Here is a 23,134-nt window from a genome sequence, read left to right as displayed (position 1 = left end):
GAAGCAAATGGAAAAGGAATCCACAGAATGCTAGAATATGACAGTCACTTCCTCTCAGGCCTTGAAGGGAAAAATAGAGCAAGGAAGCTGGTGAATGAGAGGTCTGGCAAACACAAACACCAGCTCACAATGAAACCGAGCGAGATCAACATCTCACTTCACACACGTTCATGGAACCAGACACTAACAGCTTTCAAACACGACTAACTTGATCTAGATTTGAACTTATAACCAGTATCCCATTACCAGTCCCCAAGTAATTTAGTTCCCTCAGGGAAATGTAGGGTTTAGCATTTTCAGTTCCTGATGTGCTCAGACAATAATGATTTTATAAAAGACCTACTGCAGCGATGCATCTACTAACATGGCAATCAGTTACAGATTTGGGTATAGCACAGCCGTTTCCTTTAGATCCACCAGAGCGATAGTAAAATTTACTAATAAAGGTATCAGTGAAGGGAGTAAAATAGTAACTCTAGTCTTCATGAGTCTTTATACTCCAAATATAAAGAATCATCAGTTTGTTCATCCCATCACAAATAATATCTAATTACGACAAAGGGTCGGACCCTGGAACCTCTGCATTCTGCAATGTTTTCATAGAAATGTGTCCTGACAAAAAACAGTGGTCCTGCAGAGCTACTCTAAGCTCTATTCAGAGTACTGTTCATCAGTAATCAATATTATTAATATAGTAGTGGCCATAAGACTCCTGTTGTATAACTACAATCCAATCTTTAATGTATTCGAAAAGTTACAGGAACATTCCTAAAATACACATATTGCTTTGAAACCTGCAATAGCATGATTAAGTTATAGGCCTTTTATTTCAGGACACTTCAAAAGGCTAAAAAAAAAATAGTAAGTTTCAGCTATGAATATTTGTCTGAACAACACATAATTTACCATGTAGAATAAAAAGAAAGCCTGTATCTCTCATGCACCAATACTACCTACAGTGAAACGAGAAAAAAAAAAAAAAAAAAAAAAAAAAAGGCAACTGACTGAATGCAAGAACACAAAGAGGTTGCCTTGGCACAAGAGATAGTCTACCTCCAAGCTTCCACCACAACAAATACAAATACAGTAATGCTTCCTTCAGGGGGAAAAAGAATCAGCCTGCAGAGTGGATGCTGAAGGCCAAGAATCTATCTAGTCACACTCAAAAGGACTATGGAGTTTGAATGAGGGCATAAGTTTGCCTTTTAGGCATCTGTACCTGTTCACCCAAAAGTGGCAAGAAAGTAATAGTGGAAAAAAAAAGGAAAGGGAGAAAATGAATAGTAAGAAGAGGGTAAAACTGGGCACCTGGCAAAGAAGTAGAAAAGAGAGAAACAACAAAATTAGGAAAAAAAGACAGACAGACATACACAGGTATTGGCATTAAAAAATATGTAAATAGTGAAAAGGAGTCATGAATTATTGGAACTGGTGAAGGAGAAGACACAGGAAAAGAAGAGCTGGGTCAGGCAGAAAAAGAAAGCACAAATGATTTTGCAGGAGGGAAAAAAAGAACAGGGCTTCAAGTAACTAGATTTCTAGCTGCAAGTTTTTTTAAAAAAATAAAAATAAATAAATAAATAGAGTCCCAGCCCCCTCCTCCCCTCACCCTTAAAAGGGAGAAAACAAATATCGAAGTTAGTATTTTGTCACATTGTTGTGATAGCAGTTTGCAAAATACTGAACAGCTTGAAGAAAGTCCTGATCTGTTTTTGATTTCAGTGATGTTTTCTATGGGGTTCAGATGTTATGAGGAAAACTAGATAAAGTTATAACAAATATATTGGAGTTTTGCTAAGTTTAAAACCTTCAAAGTCTTGGGTTAAATGCTACTTACTAGGTATTATGCAGGATATTTCCCTAAGAGCATATTATTTCATGATTGCTTAACAAAGGCATCTGTTCTTTCCCTTGTAGCTTCTGACACTGGACACTCTTATGGGCACACAGACACAAGTCCAATCCAGTGCAGCATTTACAATATTTCATTTGCAGAAAAAAGCCACAGGGGTGAGCCAGACAGTAAAATGAAACCAAACCACCATCCTAAGACATGGCTCTAGATGTCATTTATGTACACAAGCCATACAGGACTCCAGTCCAAGACACACATCATTCTGAAGCAGTGCCATGTACAAGTCACATTCACAGCAGCAGCAACAAGGCTTCAAGGTAAGCGTGCGGATGTGACGATAAAGCTAACATGAGGTCATGGGTACTTGTGACCTACACCAAGGAATAAAGAACTTAAACCCAGCAATTAGCTCAAGCTTAATACTGCAACTCAAGTAGTGCCACCCGTACTGCTTCCGTGGCACCTTAGATTTAGAGACAGTTTGATGATTTTTTGCATTATGCAGAGCCCTAGTTCTACAGTTCTGTTGATCACAAAGCCAACACTGTGTTTCCAGAACAGAAGGGGTCACAAGAAACATAAGGGTGCTCCACAGAGACTCAGCAGAGTTCCAGATGGGTTATCCGCTCTTCTGCATCTCTGAATCTACTCTCCAGTACTACAGGTATCTTACTATCAAAGTGTCACCACTACCCAAAAAATTCCAGCCCATCATTACTCTAGTAACAGCAAGTTAGCTAAAGTTCAGTCAGTCATGAAAATGGAGAGAAAGGCCAAATAGATCCAGATTTAGATCAAACCCATGGAAGTGTACTATGCAAACACATCCTGGTTGTTTTTCAAAGCTGCATGATATTTTCTTCTTTGTGAACAACTCTAAGTACAACTGTTACCAATTTAATGATTCTCTAGCTTTCAAAGACCGGAAACAGCAGTAACAATTAAGTTAACCTTAGTGTCCTAGTGCAGTCTCAGCCTGCAACAAACCCACCCATCAGACTTCACCAAAAAGAAATTCACTGTATAAATAATTTGGAGGTTATTTTGCAACTAGGACAAAATAATTTGCCTGGAATACTCAATTTGCCTGAGTGTATTCAATCCTCTTTCTTTTTTTTCTCCTCACTGCTGCTCCTATCCCATCAATATAAACAAGATCCCTGCCTATCCTTCCCAATCAGAGGCCCAGCGACTTTCTAATTTTCTTCAAGAAATATTGGCCAAAGGAATAGCCAGAGAGGATGTATTTACTGCCAGAAAATTACATACAGCATGGTCACTGATGTCCATTATACATTACAAACTCTCAAGGATTTAAGTTTCAACTGATAAACAGCAGAGCATTAGCACAGTTTAGCCTTTGGGAATTGCCCTAGCATAACCACTACAAATTTCGTAAGCCACAAAAATGAAGTTAGCAAGATCCACACAGGAAGCTTTTGTCAGCAGCAAGATTTTCCAGCAGCGTTAGGCCAAGTTTTAAGCTGCTCGAACAAACACAATCCTGTAATCTACAGAAACTAGACTGCTTGATCTTATAGCTGTGTTGGACTCACAACCTGTGCTGCAGTTGTAACATCCAGTGCCCTTCTTGGGGAATGTTTCAGAGCACATCCACACGCATAGTCTGCACATAAGCTGTTTTTATACTCCAATTCATAACCCCTTTTCTGGCAATCATCTCTCCCTCTGATATGTCTGGTCTTAAATGATCAGAGGTTTTGCGGAAAGGGATCCCATTTAAAGGTGGAATTTCCCACTGAATCTATACTTCTGTAGAGATAACAAGCTCCGCAGTGGACAAAAGATTATGTAAATACAATCTTTCTGCTTCCCATGTTCTACTGAACAATACAAAGTCAAGTTCAGCTGCCAACAAAGGAAGAGAGGTCATAGCTGACAAAATAACAGAGAGAAGAAACCTGTATCAGAGCAGCACAGATTCAGGTAAAAAAAAAAAAAAAAAAAAAAACTCGTCACCAGAAGGGACAGTACATCAGCTCTCAAGAATGAGAAGTACAGGATTTCATCCATCGTTCAGTTTGTCAGAAAGTGGTAGGTTATTACAGCTTCTGGGGCCAGTCACTAGAGGGAGCAATACTCACACCAGGCCTTGCATGTATTTTGTAGGCTGCCTTCCTTCCCTTCTGAATTGCAGTATAAAGAATCAAAGGTTAATTGGAGTAGAGGCCCTCATCAGGAAAACAGTTTTTCTAGAAGCCACTAAAAAAAGAGAGTAATTGAAAAAATAAGTCGTATGAAGGCACATTTTCTAATTTTCTAAGACTAGCAAACTAAAAACCATCGATAGGGCTCTCAAATGGACAAAAACTCTCCTCCTGTTCCTTCTGACTTTCCTGGAAACGCACCCTAGTATATTTTGCTGGAAATAGGCCGAATCTAAGAACATTAATTTCAGATTTCAGAAAAGCATTCAGTTGACTTTCTCATTTATCTACTGGCCCTTTTAACAATACTAGTTTTCCAAGAAGATCATTATGCTAGTGTTAATCCACGTGGAAAAAAAATATACTGAATATCCACTTATACCTCTCCTATGCTCACACTTCTGAAATCTCAAAACCAGTGACACTCTTTGTAGCACAGTTCAAAGTCTCCATCATTCTCAGATCTTCGTTCAGGGAAGTAAGATTTAAAACTTACTGAAAGAAAACGGTGAGTCAATGGATGTTGAGAAAGAAGAGTGAAACTGCCTCTATCTGTTAGAACGCAGATCTTCAGTGACACTATACTAGTTAAATCTGGACAAGAAGAAACACCGACAGACTAACAAAAAACTCTGCAAAAGCAACATACTGCAGCACATTTAAATTCATGCAACAAGAACTAAAAGATCAAGCCACTCACACACAGTACCTCATTTTCTTTGGCACCCCTTGACCAAATAACTCCGGTTTTGACTATCCCACTCCTCCTGGTGTTTTTCAAAATTGTTGAGGAATAATTCTCTATAATAATAGCGCTTTCTACCCTAATACACTGAATGCTGTCAGATCTATGGGTATTTTAAAGATCACAATACTCTCTTGCAAGGAAAATGGTAATAATACACGAATTTTACAGACAGAGAGACTCGAGCCTAGAGATGCTGTGTGACTGGGTATGTTACTTAAGAAAAGTATATATAAAAATTAATTGACAAAAGTATTAGATTCCAGAATACTCAGGAAAAGAATCTGGAGAAAAAGAATCAAGGGTAAAACTTGAGACAATTTTATGGCATTAACGAAACAGACTACTGAAATAAATCTGGTATTGAAGAGAAGTGATGAACAAAACACGTTGCACTGAGCTGATTCCGAACAGAGCAGCGCTGAAGTTACAAATGTAACAAAGAACATATTTGAAACAGCAAAATGAAAAGATGTGAGGAAATACTGAGAAATAAGCTGACAACAAAAAACACCTCCTCAGTTTACAAAGTTGTCTAGAGTTTTACTATTGACAATAAAACCCAGAGGATGTGTTTTTAACATTGATCATTTGCTTTAACATTATATGGGAGAAAAAAAACGCGTGTCTTTCAAAACGAGGCAGACATTTAGATAGGAAGTTGCTGTCTAGGTTATACATAGTTGACCTAGGAAAATAAGTCATTAAGCCAATCTAATACAAAGCATACTGAGATAAACACCTTCTTTTAGCCAGGGGAACAATCTGTCTGTATCCTTCTTTCACCTTGACTCTGGATAGAAAACTGTAAGATAAAGTTTTGCTCTTTTCAAACTTTTAACTGATGGTGTTTTACCCCCAAAAGCACACATTTGTCCTTCAGAATCAGCTATGCTAGAAGCATTACCCAAATGTCTGTTCCACAGGAATAATAAATAAATTATCTGAGACAAGTTTTTTACCCAACTAAGACCAGTACAGCTGAAAAGCTGCAGAAAACTAGATAATAGAAACTGAGCCTAATATAATTCTTACTGATACTGCATGGATTCAGTCAGAGCCTTTGATGCCTAATGAATACCTGTAAGCAAAAAATCTCTAATGGCTGAAGGTAACATTTTCAAAAACCCAAATCTCTTCCCAGTAAAGTGAATGGGATGAAACTTTTTTTTTATCATACCTGATGATTCCAGCTCCTTTTGCTTTGTTCATACATAATTTTTGTTATGTTTATTTGAACTTTACTCAAATGCTTTTATGTTTTGCTCAAATATATTGTTTTGCTGAAAACAAAAGTTTTTCCTGTCTTTATTTGATGTTTGTTGGGGGGTGAGGTGTTAATTAATGCTTTTTAATTTGTAGTAGAATTTATATTCCTTCCTACTGGTTAAAAGAAACTTTTCATAAACCATAAGGTCCAAGAAGCCAAGAAGAAACTATTATTTCTAGTGTCTTTCCAAGCAGAAATTTGAAGAAAAGATTGTAGTAAATCGATTTCTACCACAGCCCCCAAACCTTATTTAGTATATAATGCAATTAGGGCCCCTGCAGTAGAGTACGATTTGGCAGTTTCAATCAGATCGCCTCGCAGTACAGTTAGGGCTGCTAGGTGACACTTGAGATCTGAAGAGCGCGGGTAAAAATAACCTCTGTTCAACAAGACATGATGAACACCAGACAGCTGAGTCACCTTTGAAACTGATTTTGATTTTTTGCGTTTGAGGGAAATATTAGAGAGAGAGAGAGAGAGAGAGAGAGAGAGAGAGAAAGTACTCAAAAAAACATCTCAAACATATCTTTCTCTGACTATCCTGTCACGTAAATGCTGGGCTTCCTTTAGATTTCTGTCGCTGACTTCAACTTCACATCAATGCGGAGCGCTCAACCACTGCTGAGAAACCTCAGCTTAATGTAGAGAAGCAACTTCAAAAAATTCCCAACTCCCTTTAAAAAGCGTAATTTCTAAACAAGTATTTCTTGCACAGTATCCTCTCTTCTCGCTTATTAAGGTTTCCACTGTTTTCAGCAAAGTCGAAAATGAGCAAGGCCCCGCAGCTGCAACAAAATACAGGCAGCTGCAGTGCTGGTGGATGCTTTGCAAGACGAGTATAGCATGATACAAAGTTACTGTGTATCAGAAGTAAATAAGCTACAAACAAACTAAATAAGGTAGTGGGAAAACACAACTTCTTTGAAGTCCAGTGGTGTAACTGAAAGCCTGTGAGGGAAAGTATTTCAGGGAGACTTTCACACTGATTTTCAGGTTGAACCTTTTATTTGAAGACTTCCTTAAAAAGATCTTAAGCAGGAGAATAAGCAGTGATGCGGTTGGCAAGCAAAGAAACCACCGGCTTTTTTTTTTTTTTTTTTTTTTTCCTAGCCAAAAATACGCGATTGAGAACGAGAAAAGCTTCTGCTTTTTACTGCCCCGGGGGCAAACCTAAAAAACGCGGGTGACACCCGGCAGAGCGCGCACACCCTCGACAAGGAGAAACTATTTCCCGGGCGGTAGGAAAGTTTCCTGGAGAACGCCGCATTTCCGCCTCTGCTGGAGCATCTCCAACACCCCGAGGAGGAAGAGCAGAAACCAAGCAAACCGACGAGCGCGGCGAGCGCCGCCGGGAGCCGCCGCCACGCCCGGCCGCGGGGCCCCTCGGCCCGGCGCGGGGGGCGCGGGCGAAGGCGGCCGAGGAGGGGGCGAGGGCAGGGGAGGCTGAGGAAAGGGGCAAGGAGGGTTTAGGGCGCCGGCCGCGCTGCACTCACGGGCGAGTCGTAGGAGAAGGCGCACTCCGTCTTGTAGACGCGGTCGCCGGACTTGGGCACGCGGATCGTGGGCATGTAGGGGACGAGCAGCTCGCCCACGTCCCCCGCGGCCATCTGCGCATCGCCGCCGCCGCCGCCGAAGAGCGCGGCCCGCTGCATGCTCGCTCGCTCGCTCGCTCGCTCCGGCCGGCCGACGGCGAGCGGCGGCGGAGGGCAGCGGGGCCGGGGGCAGGGAGCCGGGGGGAGGGAAGCGCAGACGCTATTTTTACTCCAGTGGCAGCAGGAGCAGCGCCAGCTGCGGCGGCTCCGCGGGGTCCCGGCGAGGGCGGGCAGCGGGAGCGGCGGCGGCGGGCGAGGCAGCGACCCCCGCCCCGCCTGCGGCGGCCCCGCCCCGCGCGCGAGCCACGGGCGACCGTTACGGGGCGCCGGGCGCTGAGGGGCAGCCGCGCCCCTCCCCCCTCTCCCCCGGAACCGCCTTTTCTCCACACGCGCCGGCGGGTCTTTCGCGACCGGCGCTGCGGCAACGCGACGAGGCAGAGCTCCCGCCGCCGCGGGTCACGAGCCGTCCCGGCCGAAGCGGGAGAGCTGGCGAGCTGGGAGCCGCTGGGCTGCGGGGGAAGCGGCGCCCGGCAGGGTTAAACGGCGCCGCCTGAGAGAGGACGTTGGACGCCTGGGGCTGTGCCAGCAGCTGCGCCCCGACGTCCTGTGCCCAGCGACAGCGCCTTAAGCCTAAATGATGTTTTCTTTTTCTTTTCGACTTTCTTTCTTCTTTCTTTTGACTTTTTTGTGGTTCTCCTCGCTTTGAGAGAGCACCGATAGTGGTAGAGGAATAGCAAAAATTAAAAGTAGAAGAATAATTGAAATAATGTTTTTTCCCCCAAACACTATCTAATAGACCATGGGGTATGCCTGACAGGATTAGCAGCAGCAGCAAATAATAATAATAAATAAGTCATATAATTTAAATGAGTGACCTTCCAGCTGTAGTTGACATTATATCCAGGGGTTCATGGACTACTTCTAAGTAGGCGATTGAAAAAATCAAAGTTCACATCACTTAACGGCAATCTACACGTGTGACCTTTGCTAGGACCACATTTTTACCTTACAGGAGTGGTTCTGAATTAACAATAGAGCTGAAAAATCACAGGTTTATATCCAGCAATGAACAGGCTGTAAGTGTAAGCTAACCAGCATAGTCTGTTCTCAATGAGTTTTCAGGCAGAATCAAAAGTGTTGGGAACTCTGAAATACCTACAGCAAAATACGAGCTCAATGGAATGGTTCTAGAGTTGCACAAGAACAGAATTTATAGAGAATCATAAAATAAGAAATACAAAATCAATCACAGTCTTCCTAATGTTTGGCAGTGATAGGAAACAGCAAATGAGGCAATCTTTACTTCAAATATTCTATGTACTATTGCTCAATATAATCCTCAAAATTCATTAGTTTTTAGCAATTTGAAACCACAAGATGACTAGGATTTGCTAAAGAAGTTGGGCTTACTTCCTTTATAAAGGTGGAAATTTCAACGTAGACAGGTGATTTAGGTTCACAAATTCTAAGAGAGGTTATAGGTTTAAACTACAGGAATACTATGGCCATTAGAATCAAAGAAAACATAACCCTCTAGTGGCAAAAGCCTGTCAAGATAAGTGAGTAACCTATTTATTCACCACTTTTTTTTCCCCCTCAAAGTGGTATAGAATAATACCACTTTGAATATAGAATAGTGGTCTAGAACAGTTTTGAAAATACATGGTTGGTATGTATAAGAATGTCCTCACATACAGTTTCAAACAATTAATGTTATCCCAGAAAATACTTATTTACTGATGTCATATATAGTATTAAATCATCAAGGAATTCCATTCTTACAGACATGACAGTAGGCAGCCTCCTCTTGAAGTGTTCTTAAATAACTGTTTCAGATTTCAGTATGTTCTTATTTGATCTTTAGTGAAGACCTAACTTCCGCTAACATCTGCAAACTGATTCTAACAAAATTGATTTTGAATACTATAATACTCTTCAGAGAAATGTGAATTAACAACTGCAATTAAGTAAAAAAGCTTGTAATACTAACCAAATTCCAAAGCATTTTGTTTGCATCTGTAGTCTTACTACATTATAATTATGATTTTTCAGCATTCTGTTTATGCAACATTCTGGATCTTTATTTGCCTCGTTTCCATTATGTATTTCTTAATTCATTCCTGATTAGCAGCAGTTGGATAGCACACTTCCACTCAACTTTTTGAATAAACTCTTTTGTCTTGCTTTTTTGATTCCAACTAACCTTACTTAGAAAAGAAGCCTTTTTCGTCTTTGAAGTCCCCTCTACGGTCTCTCTATATTAACTATCAGTTAATATATATAAGGTTTTGAAATTTTCATCTTTGGATTGTTATTTAAGACTTACATTTGTACATACTAAAGACTGCAATCACACAGCAGAAAATGGTATCTGTTTTATCTATCTTTTTAAAAAACAGTCTTTTAAAGACAGCCTGTAGAGAAGCAAGTGTGACTGGAAAAAATGGGAGAACAGATAGGCATAAATTATCTTAAAAGTAAGAGGAAAAGTTTAAAAGTGGTGATAAAATAACTAATGAAGGAAGAAGCAGCATGGCTGACAATATCGGAGAGTAAGGGTATTAACAGGTAAAGACAGACACCTTTGAGATAACACAGGGAAAACAACAGCTGACTTTGAACAAGATGCAAGTTTGGAACAGAGTGAAAGCCTGGTTTGAGTCTAGGTAACAAGAAAAATAGCACTTGTCCAAAGTAACAATATTCCAAAGACCTAAAGACTTTTTTCTTACTTAGCTCATTTTTCATAAATTATCTGTCACAAGGCATCCTAAAAGAAAAGGCATTCAGTTTCTTGTGCCTTTCATTTAGAAGTTTAAGTACAAGAAATGATGGATACTAACATCAAGTTGCTTCACACAGATTAGGTCAAAAAGCCCATTCTATGTTGACGCTCTGGAGAAAAAGAGTAACTGCTAGCAACTGACATAAGGCCTTTTCTCTGATCACTAAGTTTAACAGCTATACAGCTTAACTGTCACACAGCTTCTTTCAAGTAACTGGAATCAACAGAAAATGATTTTTCAAGTTTAATTCAGTGAACAGCGGGATGTATATGCATAATTCAGTCACAACTTGTTAGTATGCATTTAAAACCTTGCATACTGTCTTAGGACTGCTTAATTGTCAGGTGTGGCTTTCATAGAATTGTCAGTAAGATTTTTATCTGGTGTTTCATAATGATACCAAGGTCCATCTCCCCTTGCTCTCATCAGTCTGCGCGCCTCCATCTCCATCAGCCTTTGGAAAAAAAGAAAGAAAGAAAAGCAAGAGTCAATGAACACTTAAGCTGGGGTTACTTTGACAACATCAATGTTTAACAGTAACAGTGCATTGCTGACAAGAGCAATGAGTTGAATATCTACATTTACAAATACTAGCAAAACACAGATAATGCCAAAATATAACGAGTTCAACTAGGACACGAAATACTACATCCTTCTGTCCCTTTTATTTTTTCCAGCAAAGCACCTCACAAAACAGTAAAAAAAATTACTTGCAAGAGCTCTGTCAGTTTCTTGCTTAGTGAGGGGGACGACAGTTTTAGATATAGCTTTCAGCCAAAAATAAATAGGTGAAGAAAAAACAGACTTGATCATGATGGTAGATGGACCTATTTTATCTCGGTCCCAATAGCAACGTTTCATGAAACTTGGATGCTCTTCTGTTACCACAGTTTACTCAAAATAAGTATAGAACGAACTCAGTGCAACAGTGTCACTGCCACCCAGAAAATTTTGAACAGCAGACAAGAACGTGACCAGCCTGATAAACTGTGTTATTCAGCTACTCAATTTAATTACAAGCAGCAGCAGAGGCAAAGAGCTGTCCATTTCCTGATATACATACACTGAGTCACAACTTTACAAATGGGAACTGTTTTGAAGAGGTACCGCTCTTTTAAAAGACTGCTCTTGGCTTGTTCCGGTTCTGTGATCTTAATATTGAGGAACAGACACCATAGATACTATAATTTTCACTTTAACACCAGACAGTGCAACAAGCACTCAGGGTCAAGGGATGCATGAGCAAGCAGGTACATAATGTCAACATCCACCTCCGCATTTTAAGCAAAATACGATAACAAACTATAGTATGTCTTTCAATCTCAACTATATACCATACCTCAGCTCAGTTTTCTTTGCTTCAACATCAAGCAGAGCCATGGCTTTCTCATAATTTTTTTCAGGGGGGTCAAGAAGGTAACGAGCTATCCAACGACTTATAGGGTGCTAGCAAATACAGAAGTATAGATTATTTGCATAATTCCCAAGTATAAGGTCATTATACATAAATCATATTGCATGTTCCCAACTCTGCAAATGGGATCAGCTCTGAGAACTGCTAATCAAATCATAATAGTAAATTTAAAAACATACTCAACTTTTTATAAAATCAGAGTCCTAAAAATTCACATTTCATTTCCTTATTTTCATGCCAAGAACACCTGCAGGAGACTATTCTGTAGCAAAATTAAACACAAGTTAATGGAAGAGATGTAACGTATTTTGGTTTTACTGAAATTAAGTTCCTTAAACTGCTGCTGGAATCACAGAAGCGGACTCCAAGCCTGTTGCTGAAATCAGTAACGTTTTGAAGTATTGCTTCCACACAGAAGCCATTGCACTGGGAACAAAAAATTACATGAGTTACAACAGTCATAATACTGCTGAATTCAATTACTTCCAAGCAAAACCAAAGAGTTTGCACCAAGAAGCCAGGAACTCATTTTAAGAAAATAAAACAAAGTAAAAAAACTATGACCTCAAGTCTTCTGACTATAAAAATCTCAAATTTTACACTAAAAAGCATGAGAGATATTAGACTTTGAAACAACACTAGCAAATAACACTGAAGTAAGCGATGTCAATTTAAACTCCAGTATCTTAAGAGCTGTAGCTCAAGAGTAAAAAACGAAACAGACAAAAACTGGATGCCAAGAGTAAAGAGAAATTCTGTTTGTGACTCATGCAGACTGCTCTTACTATTTAGAAATATTACAAAAGGATTCTTGGCATACAGCTTCAGCAGTTTACTTGCACATAACTGCAGATCATTTGCATCTACTTCTGTCAATATAATAGATTTCCTACTGCAATATGCATGTTTCATAAAGATAAAACAGCAAGTTTGCCAAAGTTATAATTGGACAGTTCAAGTGATATCATCCTACTCTGATACTCCGTTGCAAAGATATCGCTATCCCCATTACCATACTCCACGTCTTTTCTTCCCCAAACTAATCTTAAGAGGAAGGCTACCCCTAGCACACCCCCCTTCACAAGTTACACTCACTTTGTAGTATTCCCAATACTCTGGAACATAACCTTCAGGAATCTCTGCAAGTTCAGCTTCACCTGACAGAGAAAGGAGGGGAGAAACATTTCATACAAGTAATCTTTGAAGTACCACAAGTTCTGCTTTCCACATAAAAAACCAACACTACTTCACATGGAGAATATTCCCTCCATTTGAGCTATTCAGAACAACTGGACCTCTTGTATTTTTTTTCAGACACTTCACACTATAAGCATCTAGCTCAGATTTTAAACCATACAACCAAAGGGTGAAATACAGAAGAAATAACTAAGATCAAGTCCATAAAAATGCCCATTTAAAATATATGAGTTGGAGGAATGTTTTCCTGTATGACCTGGAAGTATGTTTTTCTATGATCTCTCAACTAAATCAATACAGTAGTAATTATTACAGTAATATATTTCAAACAAAGATTGCCAGGCAGAATTGGGTTTTTTTGCTAGCTAACAGCACATAACTACAGTGTATGCAGCGTTCTAAGTATGTAAAACCAGATAAGACGACTCCTCATTGGAATACAACAGACCTGTTCACCAACATCACCAATGTTTGAAAAACTAGCACAAAAGCATTATGACTGTTCTCCATTTGAATGTGCCAGTTTTTAAAAATGCAGAAGAGTTTTACAAAAATCAACAGCTACATAAGAAAGAAAGAAACTGGGAATATCTTTTATGTATTTATACAACATTACCATAATTGTTAGGCCTATTTCATGATCTTCCAAGGAGCAAATCATAGAAGAGCTAGATTTTCTACCCAGCATGCACAGTTTCCATTTATCCATTTAATAATTTTCACTGTGTACTTACATTAAGCATGACAGAGCACTCACCAATGAAGATGTTCACATAAGTTACAAACACTACTGCGGGTATCCCAGTCAAAAATATATAGAATCTCTGCACAAGGGATAAAAAGAAAAAGAAAACATAAAGATTGAAAAATTTAGCAGCCTGACAAAATTAAGATGAAGTTAGTCTAAAAATAATGTAAAATAGCCGGTAACACTAAGACTTGCAGGTGGGATAGGAATGTTGCATGTAAAGCTATACTGTTGATTAAAATGAGTTAATTAACAAGCTAAAATACAGAAACAGTAATGCTGTATCAGTCCACGAGTCCATTTAGTTCAGCGTTCAGTCTTCCAGAGAGGTCAGTCTCTGAAAAAGCAGATAGCAATGCTTTCCCTGAATGCTGTCCCAGCATCTTTTGATATCTGGTTTCAGCATTTCACTGTAATGCAATATAATGCAGCATAAATATAAACACCGTCAGCTTTGGTAACTGAGGAAGACAGATAAAACAAGTCAATTACTCTAAAATAGTGTCAGGTTGGCTGCTACCCTTTCTAATGGGCTTTTTCCAAACCCTACCTTTTCAGCAGTTAACTCAGATCAGGCTTCCTAGCTCTAGATCTCCAGTGTTAGTGGCCTAGGTAACTGAAGGCAAACTCTGCAGTACAGTAACCCAACGTGGTTTAAAAAGGAGAAAAAAAAAAACCCTAGAAGGCATTTGCAAATTATGCAAATGTGAACACTAATACAACATTAACTGATGTACCAAACAATCTTTACCGTTAGCTAATCTTGTATCTTTTTGCTTCATTTGTCCTGATTTTAGAGCATATGACAATAAATCGTTTAGGGGGAGGACTGAAAATTCTTCTTTATATGACTAGTGCCAACCACACTTTAGATGCTAGCACATAAGATAATTATATTTTAGACATTCCTGGATAATTTGCAAGTGGTTTGTCACTCTAACGCGCTTTAAACTTACCAGTAAGTTCAGAAATCGAGAGTCATAAAAACTTGTTGCCTTGATAATAAACATTCTTTTCCCATGGCTGCTATGTCGTATAGGAGCTGAAAAGTAAATCAAAGCATTACAGTTTTCCCTCTCTCTTTAGCGATTGTATCCAGGAAAAGGTCAACGACACAGGCAGGAGGGAGAGCTGGAGGGGCGGGAGGGAAGCACTCAGCAGTGCTGGGGTAATTATGAACTGTTTTTCTCGAGGATATCAATACTCCTAGGAGGAAATTAGCTCAGGCAATCGCCTAAGCGAAAGCGAGCGGATTTTCTTCCGAGGCCTCGAGCCGCCGCATCCCTCGGGCCGGTCCCGCAGGCCGCCCACCAAAGCGCCCGCCTCGCCCTGGCCCCGGCCCCGCTCTGCCTCGAGCGTCCGGCGCAGGGCCGCGGCGCCCCCCGGGCCCCCGCCCGCCCCCTCACAGCGCCGCCGTCCCCTCCGCCCCGCCAAGGTCACCTCGCCGCCGGGACGCCCGCCTGCCCCCTCCCCGCCGCCGCGGCCCTACCGACGGTGCCGGGGAGGCGGGCGGCCGCGGCGCGCCAGGGGAGCCGGGGGCCGCCGCCCGCAGCCCGCCGGGCTCCCCAGGCCGCTGCCGCCCGCAACAGCAGGCTCATGGCCGCCATGGCTGAGACTGGCACAGCGGCAAGGCCGAGCGAAGCCCTTCCCCACGGCGAGAATGAAGCTAAGGGGTGGCCATCTTGGGGCCGGGCAGATCGCTCCGCCTCCTTCCGGCGCCCCAGCGGGGAGCCGCTGGGCATTGTGGGAGCGGGCGGCGGGTGTCATGGCGGCGGCCGCGGGCGCGCTGTGCGGACGTCTTGGGGGTGCGTTGCGGGTCTCGGCAGCCGGCCGCCTGCCCGGGTAGGCGCCGCGGGGAGCCCTGGGGCGCAGGGCCGCTCTCGGGGCAGAGGGGACGGGGCCCGCGGAGGCGCTTAGACCCGCGCTGCGCTGGGCCGCAGCAGAGGCCGGGCGGGCGGCGAAGGGCTCTTGACAGCAGGCCCGGCCGGGCGGCCCGGAGCTCTCGGGAAGCGACCGCTGGCGGAGCGCGGAGCCGGGTTTTCCAGCTGATTTCGTTTCCAAAAGCGGTGTTGATTTTTGAATTTTGATGAGTAGTTCTGAGTGTAAGGTATCGCGTATGCTTAATGTTAAAGAATTTCCCTGTTTGCATTGCTGCTTTGCAGTCCTTGTGTTTTTGCTTGTAGCATTTATTCTTTTTTGTGTATTTATACCACGGTTTTACTGTTTTTGATGTTTAGTTTGAGTCACCATAGGAGGGTGTTCCTGTGTTGTGTTGCTCAAAATTAGTCAAATATTTTTTAGTTTTTTTTCATTTTTTTTCTGTGAATACATTTAGATAAGCGAGATAAGGGAAGGGGTAAAAGAACCAACAAACACAGAGATGCCATATTTTCGTGAATAACTGAATCTATGTCTTTTGCCATGAATTCTGCCTTTTTTTTAATCTAGGATGATATCTGCCTTTAGAGAAGGTAGAGAATAGAGAAATATTTTCATTTAGCTGAATATTATTTTTTCTATCATATATATCTTTCACTTTATATGTTTTGTAGGCTAACATTGAACCTATTCCAGAAGAACCTAGCAAAAGTTGAGCCCCTCCACCGTTTTAAGCTTCTGCACACTACTTCTGCTCGGAAAGGCCTGGAGGAGTTTTTTGATGATCCTCAAAACTGGGGAGAAAAAACAGTAAAGTCCGGTGAGCTACATATAGCTTTTCTGATTGTGTCTTTGAACCACTTGTGCTCAGCTGAAATACGACTTTTTTGAGTTATAAGAGTATTCATAACTACGTGAAACTTCTTTTATGTACATGTTTACTTGTGTATATATTTATGTGCTAACACATCTTAATGCTTTTTAACTTTGTCTTTTTTGTGTGTGTGTGTTTATACAAGCAAGTAACTATTATGCAGCAAAATACTTGGCTGTAAATCACCTGCCTTGCTCTTATGTGATACTAGCACACAAAAGAAACATTCTTAGTTTCTTTTTCAACTGTATATTTGAACAACCTTGTCTTTTTGCTTCAGTGTATGGATTTGTCCCGTAGCTTTCCCATCTTTATCCTCTTACAAACTCAGATGAACAACAGGTTCATTGCAGTGAATGTACTTGTATATTCAAAGCAGATGTACATAGGGATAGTTTTTCAAGAGATAGTATTTTTAATTAGTTAACAATCCTATTTGTTGAATTAGCTGGGTCTGCAAAGGAAGTATACTTTTTTCAGAAAAAGCAGCTAAATTCAGTTAGACTGATACTTTTTTGATAACTTTTACAGGAGATGCATGGAATATAAAGCAGCTGAGAGGCAAGAGTAGTGAAGATCTGCACAAGCTTTGGTAAGTAAGCTTCAGTGAAGCAGCTACTCGTCTTTTAAAGCATCTCTGCAGATTTAATGAAAATGTGACTGCATTAGTGAATTTAATCTGCTATATAGCACCATGTGCTTAAATCTGCTTTGGTCTTGGAGCAGCCCAAATTCTAATACTGGTCAGAATATGAAAGCTGTATTGCAGGTGGTAGCGTGTGCCCAGTACAAAGGGTTCAGGTCTGGTACAAAGAAGTCAAGTTTGATACTGTTGAATCCTGACCTTTGGCGTTCTTCAAAGCGCAGAAAAAAATTGTTTAGAAGGGACCTCTGGAGCTCATCTAGTCCAACCTTCTGTTTCAGACAGGCTAACCACTAAAAAGTAGATCAGCTTGCTCCAGATTCTGTCTATTCAAGTTTTGAAAATCTCTGAGGCTGGAGATTGCACCACCTCTCTAGGCAGAGAGGTTGTTCTAGCGAGTTGGTTCTCCTATTGCAAGTTATGACTGCTGTGCCTTGTTCTTTTGCTGTGCGCCTGTAAGAAGAGTCTGGCTCTGTTTTCTCTGTAACAGCCCTCCTCTCCCCTCCCTAGCTCTGTCAGACTCTCTCCAGTTTGTCAGGATCTTTTTGTCTCTCTCTATGAAACTAACAGGTATACGATATGGGATTATAGGCTGGATAACTGTGCCTTGTCGAGCAGGTTAGTGAGTGAATAATTGCCGATGAATGTAGAAATTATTTTTGAAGTACTGCTATGCTTTTTGATCTAGGTATGTCCTACTGAAGGAAAAAAACATGCTTTTAACTTTAGAACAAGAATCAAAGCGACAACACAGGCCAATGCCAAGTCCAGAACGATTAGAAAAGGTAACTTTTTCATATAAGCTAAAAATGTAACTCTACATAGAATAGCTGAGTGGAAGGTGAAACCTTTGCAAGCTTGTTAAAGACCATTTTTAAAGTTATCCTGTTCCGAGTATGAGCGTGAAGTAGTGTTATGCTCAAGCAACACACCATGGGAAAGGCATTTTTACTTGTTATATATGACTGAGTGAAATATTCTACTGCCTTCATTCCCTGAAACTGCCCTTGAGGATTTCTAGAAACACTTCTTGTTCAATTTGCAACCTTTTCAGTATTCTTATCTTTCACATTTTTTTCAGTTTCCAACTATTGCTGGCTTTTTGGCTCTGATTTTTTTTTTTTTTGTCTTCTCCAAACTTTTATTCTTTGGTTCTTTGCTGTCCCCTCTTTTGTCATCCTGCCTTTTGCATTATCATGATTCTGACACTGACTTATTAAATTCTTCCTTCTCTGTCTTTACAATTGAAAACTTAATTTACTTATCCACTGTCATTTCTATGTTGATGTCTCACATCTGTAAATCTCCATTCTGAATACACTGTTAAATAATCTGTTTGGACATACATTGTCAGATATCTTGTTATTTTTGCAAATTCATTTTGGTAAAACCTGAAATTTACACTTTTCTTCTGAATTTCTTTCTCTGGTTAATCGTGTGGTTCTATTTACCATAACACGCATCTGCATGATTTTTATGTCTTCCGAGTCATGTATGAATTTATTTGGCCTCTTATTTTTGTCTGTTTGTTACTGTACTTTTGGAAGATCTAAGATAAAACTCTCCTCTAGATCTCCCACTGTGTGTTGTTATTATTTATGATAATACTGTTTCTCAACTCTTCTGTGATTTCCATCCCGAGCAGTACTTTTTGTTTAGTACCACCTGCACCACTCGTGTTTAGCAGCTATGAATCATGGTAGTACTTGTATTAAGAGGGATTAAAAAAAAATAAAAGGTTCCAACACTTCATAAGTCAGATCTGTGTTTTGAGGTCAGAAGCAAAAAAGAACAGGCAGCCAGTAAGAAGATAAGCAACAGTTAAATACTATGATTGCACTGAGACAAAATACAGCAATCAGCTTATTAGAATGAGCTCTGCCAGCTTCCTAGAGGGCTTAATGTGTTGCCGTGTGTAATATGTATTATAGTAATCTTATGAGACAGACTTGCCTAAAAACCTTCAACTTGGATGTCATAATTTGGTCAATGCAGCTTTCTAATCAACTAACAAACACAGAGACTGTAACCACACTGCAAAGTACAAACTAAAATAACACGTAGCCATCATGGACCATCTGACTGAAATACAGATAGCGTATCTTCTCTTTGTTTCTCCTGCTCCTTTCCTCTCCTGCCTCAGAGCTTTCCATCCTTCAAGCATCAGCATTGTAGCTGGCTTTGAGTCTTAGCCGGTTAGTCTTTAATGACTATTCAGACTGACAGTTATTTCATCTGTGTTGTACTTGTAACCTAGACAGCTTATTGAAACTCCTATTCTGTAGTATTCTAGTATATGGTGCTGTAGTATACTGCATGGGCCTTACTAAACTGTTTCGCTTGGTCCACAAATGTGAAGTTACTCATGATGGAACTTGTAGTCTATTTTATCTATGTCTTTCTCCTAAATTTTGTCTAAAAGATCTTCACTTGAGATAGATTGTATTTTGTTGGCCCATCCTGAAACTAATAACTTAGAAAACAATTTCCTATTTTCAGGTGGAAAAATCTATGAAAAATATAGATTTGGTTGTCAGAGAAAGAGAAGATGCATTGAGGCTTTTACAAACTGGCCAGGAAAAACCAGTACCTGGAGAGTGGAGACAAGACTTCTTAGGACGCACCTACTGGTATGGAAAATAATTTTTGTTTTATATGGTTGAAGTTTACAAGAAAAAAGATCCTTCTGATCTAATCATGAAAGGATGCATGTAGAAGGAAGCATGCTTACTAGTCAGCTTTCAGGTGCTTTTTGATGTGTTACATTGCTGTAACTGTTTGTAAACACTTTTGTGACTAAATTCCTGTCTTAAAAATAACAAAGCCAGTTCCATGAAAATAATACAGTTTCTATATTGAATGTCTGTTACTGCAGTGATTCTATAATCTGAACCACAGAGTCCTGTTCAACTTGAACCATCTTGGAGGTTCCTGGTTTAAGGCACTGTCTGTGTACTGAGGGACAACTGTTGTGACTGCATCTCCCACAGTACTGAATGAGATGATACATAAGGATACGTTGGAATTTCCCAATAGTCTTAACTTCTTGCCTTAAAACCATTTAATGTCCAGATACTTTCAATATGTTGTTTCTGGTGATGACACTGAGGTCCCTGGCAGGAACTGCTGTTTCATTACTAACAGTGTTTTACCCTCACTGCATTGGCATGTGAAGCAGTCCTCGCACAATTCTGCCCTGCATTAAAAATGTAGATGACAAAAGGTCATGCAGTATTGTAATGATGAATTTTGAATGCTTTGTTTATCCATAAAGTACAAATTAATAGACTCCCAAATACACCAACCGCTAGATCTATATTGCTGTAGATAAGGCTTCTGCACATCTCTCTTCACTTGGAAACTGTGCCCACAAGGAAGGATTTGGCTATTTATTTGGAAGTTCAGCCCCTAGTTAAAGAAGAGGGTGGATGTGTGAGCACCACACAAAATGGTCTCTAAAGCATATGCAGACACTCTGCAGTACACAGATAGTGGGTCTGGCAGTGTGGGTGCACTGGAGACTAGGTAAGTCTGTACAAGCCATCTGTGCAGCCCATATGCACGGGAAATCCCAGACAGAAATAATGGAGTCTTATATTTAGTGGGAAAGTCTTCCGTTGCTCAAGCAGTTTGTAACTTGACATGACACTTAAACAGGGGCATTGAAGTAGAAACAGAGGTCTCTTCACAGATCAGTCTGCTCACAACTTTTGAAAATTTCTTTTGAAGGATTAACTTCTAAAATAAAGAATTTTATCCATGATGCGCAATCTCTTCAAAGGTCTGTGGTTTTTAAAGTGTGGTTACTTTTTCCAGAAAGACACTGAACTACAGATGAGATGTATGGAGTCACAAATCAAGCCAACAGCGTAACACAGAAAATGCCCAAATACGAATTGCGTGACCTGCTGATCATACCACTTCATCTTCCAACAGTAACCAAGGAGAAGTCTGGTAGACTCAAAGAATGAATGTGTGACATACATGCTGTGTAATCAGTTTCATTTATCTTTAACAGGTACACTTACAAGGAGTGGCCAATACCATGGTACTTGAACAAAAAATACAAAAAAAGGAAATTCTATTACTTACCTCATGTAAATCACTTCATCAGGTAAAAAGACTTTTTTTGACATTGAAAATTTTCTGATCTGTTCCTCCCTCATCTTCCTTCCACTTTGCAAAGAAAAAATAACAACAGTTTTTACAGCTAGTAGACTGAAAACAAGGCTTTTTGATAATCACAATGCCCGTTTCCTAGAAAACTTGCCAAAGGGTTCAAAAGTTAAACAAAAGGGACAGAGGTTAAAGATCTGGGAGATTTGCTTTTTTTTTTTTCCTCCCCGTTCTCATCTTTGTTATGGGGTCTAGCTATCACGTTGGTACTATAAAAGTCATTTTACGTGGGAAGTACTTCAGATCTTCCCAAAGCTTGTAACTCCTATAGCATTCAAAATGAGATGATTATTCTATTTTGCAGGCAAAACCCATTTCTGCTTACCAAAAGCAAATTAACTGTGAAATGAGCAGTCACTAGGAGCTTTTATTTGATCGGGGTAAAGAGTGGTTTCACTCCTACAACCTTCCCCAGTTCTCTCCCCACAAAATGATCTCTTACCTTGCCTCAGACTCCCCCAGCTCTCCCTTGATGATACCCTTTTCCTCATTCAGCCTTCAGGACTTTACTCTCTGCTTCCTCTCTCTTTTTTTTTCCCTGTTTCCTCGTGTTCATCTAGTGTGACTGCAGCCATTTATCACTGACTCTTTAATCTGTGTCAAGCCTAGTTTGAAGTCCTCTTTCCAGACCCTTTCATGTGGAACATCTGATAGCATATCTGATAAGTAAATACTATCTTTAGTAAGCTCAGTCTGGCAAAAATTGAAGTAGATCACACTTTATGTGGATAAAGTAAACTAGCTTTTTTAAAAAAAAGCTATCTAGAAGCTAACGACACTGTCTTCATTTCAGGCTCAGAATCGAAAAAAGCTTATGTAGAAGGGCAAGAAGGCAAAATCTAGAGAAGAAGCAGCAGAAGCTTTTAGAAGTGAAGTTCCCTCACCTTGCCGTGAAGTCTCAGAGCCAGTGAGCTCCTGGAAGAGCACAGCAGCTGCTTGTTTGACTGTGACTAGACTGAAATGAAGTTCTGAAACCAGTGAACAAGTTGACTGCACTTTCCTGAGACTATCTTTTTATTATCTCACAAATCTGACCAAAATTAAATTGTCATCTGGAATTAAAGAGCAATTCTAATGGTTGTTTCTAAACTTGTTGGAAAACTGAAAAATTAAAAGTGAAAGTAAAGCATACATCATTAACAGTAAGAAGCAGCAACTGCCTGCCTGATGAAGCATAAAACATAGGGATTATTTACCCCATTTAAACAACTATGCATTAAAACGAGACAGAAAACAGGAGACCTTCTAAAGGGCACATGACTATTTCCAGCTCTTATCAGCTACATGCCTGAAGTTGTGCTTTCTAAGCACACGGGGATATGCTGTAGTAAATAACTTCTGTGTGCTACAAGGAACTCTTGCCCTACTTCTTAGAAAGTGTTAAATATGAAGCATGAGTCTTTTAACAATGATGTCTTTCTTTAGAACTAGATTTCTAGTTCTGATGACAAAATCAGACATTAGTACAGAGTTCTTCACTGTGGACAAAATGTTTGTATTGACCAGTAAGCTTCTGTAAAATTAAGGTAGAAAGATTAAAAACTCTTTCTTACTGCTCACTACTCTCCCTTGATGATAAATATTCTTCATGAAAGTTTTCACCTTCAAAAGGCATTTAGAATAAAGTCACCTTTTACACCCATACCAGACTTTCACAAAGCAAAATGCTGCGCAATGTAATCTGATAAAATAGTGGAAATTGCAAGAGAATTAAGTAACTGCAAGCTAAACACACCCACCCTTCACATACTCCTTTATAGGACACCTACTTCACAAACAGCAACAAAT

The 23,134-nt window shown here is 40.3% G+C and overlaps 3 protein-coding genes across 4 annotated transcripts in view; 1 reads left to right on the top strand and 2 right to left on the bottom strand.

The window, feature by feature from the left end:
- USP13 (ubiquitin specific peptidase 13) overlaps positions 1–7,700 on the bottom strand; it is a 54,550-nt gene extending 46,850 nt beyond the window's left edge. Inside the window, exon 1 of the mRNA XM_062582505.1 lies at positions 7,532–7,700. Within this exon, the coding sequence (XP_062438489.1) occupies positions 7,532–7,690 (159 nt within the window). The 5' untranslated portion in view covers positions 7,691–7,700. The remainder of the gene's footprint in view (positions 1–7,531) is intronic.
- Positions 7,701–10,646: 2,946 nt separating this feature from the next.
- On the bottom strand, positions 10,647–15,082 carry NDUFB5 (NADH:ubiquinone oxidoreductase subunit B5). The gene is made up of 5 exons (XM_062582820.1): positions 14,732–15,082; positions 13,785–13,851; positions 12,926–12,987; positions 11,756–11,862; positions 10,647–10,870 (listed from the first exon to the last, which is right to left on the bottom strand). The coding sequence occupies exons 1-5, from the start codon at positions 14,783–14,785 to the stop codon at positions 10,750–10,752; spliced, it is 411 nt and encodes a 136-aa protein (XP_062438804.1). The 5' UTR covers positions 14,786–15,082; the 3' UTR covers positions 10,647–10,749.
- Positions 15,083–15,365: 283 nt separating this feature from the next.
- Positions 15,366–22,409, top strand: MRPL47 (mitochondrial ribosomal protein L47). 2 transcript variants are annotated; one of them, XM_062582817.1, is made up of 7 exons: positions 15,366–15,580; positions 16,328–16,473; positions 17,059–17,119; positions 17,859–17,955; positions 19,670–19,800; positions 21,189–21,284; positions 22,140–22,409. In XM_062582817.1, exons 1-7 carry the CDS (start codon positions 15,372–15,374, stop codon positions 22,255–22,257), a joined length of 858 nt encoding a protein of 285 aa, XP_062438801.1. In that variant the 5' UTR covers positions 15,366–15,371; the 3' UTR covers positions 22,258–22,409. The 2 variants fall into 2 exon arrangements, with proteins under 2 accessions (XP_062438801.1, XP_062438802.1); XM_062582818.1 differs by having other exon boundaries at positions 15,421–15,617.
- Positions 22,410–23,134: the final 725 nt, after the last annotated feature.

The sequence above is a fragment of the Rhea pennata genome, chromosome 9, assembly GCF_028389875.1.
Source record: "Rhea pennata isolate bPtePen1 chromosome 9, bPtePen1.pri, whole genome shotgun sequence".
NCBI lineage: Eukaryota > Metazoa > Chordata > Aves > Rheiformes > Rheidae > Rhea > Rhea pennata.
This window is presented reverse-complemented; position numbering and strand designations above follow the sequence as displayed.

What these genes read in the sequence shown, in the direction of transcription:
- NDUFB5 (XM_062582820.1), bottom strand. Translation starts at nt 14,785, where the DNA reads ATGTTTATTATCAAGGCAACAAGTTTTTATGACTCTCGATTTCTGAAC. An exon ending in CTCGATTTCTGAACTTACTG is followed by an intron (nt 13,852 to 14,731) that starts GTAAGTTTAAAG and finishes TCCCTTGTGCAG; the next exon opens with AGATTCTATATATTTTTGAC. An exon ending in AGTATTGGGAATACTACAAA is followed by an intron (nt 11,863 to 12,925) that starts GTGAGTGTAACT and finishes TGTATTTGCTAG; the next exon opens with CACCCTATAAGTCGTTGGAT.
- MRPL47 (XM_062582817.1), top strand. Translation starts at nt 15,372, where the DNA reads ATGGCCGCCATGGCTGAGACTGGCACAGCGGCAAGGCCGAGCGAAGCC. An exon ending in GCTGTGCGGACGTCTTGGGG is followed by an intron (nt 15,581 to 16,327) that starts GTGCGTTGCGGG and finishes TATGTTTTGTAG; the next exon opens with GCTAACATTGAACCTATTCC. An exon ending in CATGTAAATCACTTCATCAG is followed by an intron (nt 21,285 to 22,139) that starts GTAAAAAGACTT and finishes TCTTCATTTCAG; the next exon opens with GCTCAGAATCGAAAAAAGCT.